Source organism: Silene latifolia, chromosome Y (genome assembly GCF_048544455.1).
Source record: "Silene latifolia isolate original U9 population chromosome Y, ASM4854445v1, whole genome shotgun sequence".
Taxonomy (NCBI): domain Eukaryota; kingdom Viridiplantae; phylum Streptophyta; class Magnoliopsida; order Caryophyllales; family Caryophyllaceae; genus Silene; species Silene latifolia.
This window is the reverse complement of record NC_133538.1, coordinates 396,700,658-396,704,117: the sequence shown is the minus strand read 5'-3', so window position 1 is coordinate 396,704,117 and position 3,460 is coordinate 396,700,658. Positions and strand designations below refer to the sequence as shown.

Sequence of the window (3,460 nt, the reverse complement as noted above, 5' to 3'; positions counted from 1 at the left end):
ATCGGAGATTAGGTCAAGACTAACACTGCTGAGACAAAGGTTTGCTACTTCGTCGTCTTCAGATTCCTCGTCATCTTCTGAGTCAAGGTCTCCCCAACACGAAGCCATCATAACATGCTTGAATTCTCTCTTTGTCTTTTCACGTTTTGTCTTGTCCTTAATCTTCTCCCATGTCGGACAATCTTTGATCATGTGACCAGATTCTCCACACTTGAAGCATCCTCTATGTGTGAAAGATGACTTTGAATCAGTAACCTTCTTATTGGACGATTTGTTGTTGTTGTAGGATGATTTTGTTTGTTTGTTTCGAAATATCCTATTTTTAAAACGGCGTGCAAACAAAACAGTTTCATCCTCTTTTTCAGAGTCAACTTCTTCACTCTTTTAGGGTCGCAATGATTGGCTTTTGGAATGTAAGGGGATTGAATAGTCCAGCTAAACAGAAGTATATTAAATGGCTCCTTCATCATCACAAAGTTGGATTGTTTGGTCTCCTTGAGACGAAGGTTAACCCTTCATCTCTAAATGGAATTATGGATAATATTTGTAGTGGTTGGTGTGTATCTACTAATACGCAGTATCATAAGGGGGGTAGAGTCTGGATTATTTGGAAGCCTAATATGTTCAATATCCAGTTTCTTGAGTATAATGCCCAATTTATTCATACTTTTGTTAAGAATTTGGTTACTGGTTTCTGCTTCAATTTTACCATGGTGTATGCTTTTAATGGCGTGTATGAGAGGAAGGCTTTGTGGAGTAGACTGATTGCTTTAAATTCTCAAATCCAAGGGCCTTGGTTCATAGGGGGTGACTTTAATGCTGTTCTTAAACCTTGTGAAAGATTGGGAGGAGTCACTACAGAGGAGGAAATGGAGGATTTTCAGGTGTGTCTTGATCAATGCAACATGGTGGATATGCCTGCTACTGGGTCTTTCTTCACTTGGAATAATAAACAAGAAGCTGCTACCAGGGTCTCTAGTAGACTTGATAGAGCCCTTGTTAACTATGAGTGGATTGAGGAGAGGCCTGAGTTATATGCTCATTTTCATACTGAGGGTTATTTTGACCATACGCCCTGGTTGGTTCAGCATTCCTCTGATATGGGACACAGGAAAGGGAGCTTTAAATATTTTAACATGTGGAGTGGCTCTAATCTTTTTCTCCCATGTGTTACACAGATATGGGGGACTAGTATTCAGGGGACTCCCATGTTCCAATTTGTGAAAAAACTCAAACTCCTTAAATGACCTTTAAAGATCTTTGAATAGGGAGTTATATGCGATATTGAGAATAACACCATGAGGGCTTGGAAACAGTTGGAGCATATTCAGATTCAGCTCAGAAATGACCCCTCTAATGCTGATCTAATAGGCTTGGAAATCAATGCTATTAAGGATTATTCTGAACTGCAGAAGGCTTGTGATTCTTTCCTTTTGCAGAAATCCAAAGCTACATGGGTGTGTAGTGGGGATAGTAATTCAAAGATCTTTCACAACTATATGAAGAGCAGGCAAGCTAGGAATAAGGTCTTAAGGATTGCAAATGAACATGGCACTTGGCTTAATGATCCTGACAGTATTCAGAGTGCTTTTTTATCTTTTTATCAGGAATTACTGGGGACGACTAAATCTCTGCAGGATGTGAATGTACAGGTTGTTCAGAAAGGGCTTGTATGCACTGAGGATTTATGTGAGGTGTTAGGTATGCCTGTTACTAATTCTGAAATAAAGGATGCTGTGTTTCAGATTCCAAGCCATAAAGCTCTAGGGCCTGATGGCTTTACTAGTGCCTTTTATAAGGATGCGTGGCCAGTAATTGGAGAGGATGTGTGTGCAGTGGTTAAAGTTTTTTTTTTAAATGGCATGCTTCTTAAACAAGTGAATCATACTTTGGTTTCTCTTATTCCTAAAGTGAATTTACCTCAGAATGTTGCACAGTTCAGGCCAATCTCGTGTTGCAATGTCATTTATAAAGTAATCTCAAAGCTCCTATGCTCCAGATTGGCTAGGGTACTTCCTTCTATTATTAGTCCTACTCAAGGTGGGTTTGTTAAGGGCAGGAATATCATAGAGAACATTTTAGTGTGTCAAGACATTATCAGGTTGTATAATAGAACTGTTGTCTCTCCAAGATGCCTACTTAAAGTTGATCTTAAGCAGGCATATGATTCAGTGAACTGGCAATTCCTTAGCCAGATGCTGGATGCTCTTCTTTTCCCTACTCATTTCAAGAAGCTCATTATGGAGTGTGTGTCTAGTGCATCTTATTCTCTTGTCCTTAATGGTGACACGTTTGGCTTTTTCCCTGGTAGAAAAGGGCTCAGGCAGGGAGACCCTCTTTCTCCTCTTTTGTTCACCATTGCTATGGAATACCTCACTAGGATTCTTAATTTTACTACTGAGGTCCTGCCTTTTAAACATCACTCTCTGTGTAGGAGATTAAAGCTGTCTCATTTAATGTTTGCTGACGATCTCCTAATGTTCTCTAGAGGGGACTCTCAATCTGTGATGCTGCTTTTAAGATCTTTTGCCTCTTTTTCTAGAGCATCTGATCTGGAGATGAATAATGATAAGTCTAGTATTTACTTCAATGGGATTCATGGGTCCCTCAAACAGCAGCTTATAGCTAGGTCAGGGTGTGTTGAAGGACAAATTCCCTTTAAATATTTGGGAGTTCCCATTGCAGCTGGTAGGTTGGGGAAGAAAGAATGTAGGATTCTGGTGGAGAAAATTATTGAAAGAATCAGAACGTTTGGAGCCAGGAAGGTGTCTTATGCAGGCAGACTCATCTTGGTCAAGTTTGTCCTTACTTCCCTTTTCTCTTATTGGGCTAATATATTCCTGATTCCTAAAGGAGTATTGAAGCAAATTGATAATATCTGACGTAATTACTTATGGGATGGCACAAGTGACTATATGAGAGTTCCATTGGTTGGTTGGGATCATGTGTGCATTCCACAGAGTGAGGGTGGTCTGGGTGTTAGGAATAGTGCTCACTGGAATTTGGCTTCCATTGGGAAGCTTGTGTGGTGGATTTACAGCAAGCCTGATAGCTTATGGGTGAAGTGGGTACATCAAATTTATATAAAAAGTGATTCCTGGTCTGATTATGTTCCTAAATGTCACATGAGTGGCAACTGGAAGGCGATATGTAAGACCAGGGATCTGTTTCAGAACGGGTATTCACATGGTACATGGCTTGCTGACTTGAAAGGGTACTCTGTTAAGTCTGGGTATGATTGGATCAGGCTTAAGGAGACAAAAGTGGGGTGGTCTAAGCTGGTTTGGAATAATGCTGCTTTACCTAAGCATTGTTTTGTTAACTGGCTTATTATGAGGAATGCTCTTAACACTAAAGAGAAGCTACATAGGATTGGAGTTAGTTCTGATGATTTGTGCTGCATTTGCCAAGCTGGTTCTGAGAATGTTACTCATCTGTTCCAGCACTGCCCGTATGTTCT

The 3,460-nt window shown here is 40.2% G+C and overlaps 1 protein-coding gene across 1 annotated transcript; it reads left to right on the top strand.

Moving 5' to 3' along the window:
* Positions 1-395: 395 nt before the first annotated feature.
* LOC141632143 (uncharacterized) lies at positions 396-1,247 on the top strand. Its single transcript, XM_074444718.1, has one exon. It carries the CDS (start codon positions 396-398, stop codon positions 1,245-1,247), a length of 852 nt encoding a protein of 283 aa, XP_074300819.1.
* Positions 1,248-3,460: the final 2,213 nt, after the last annotated feature.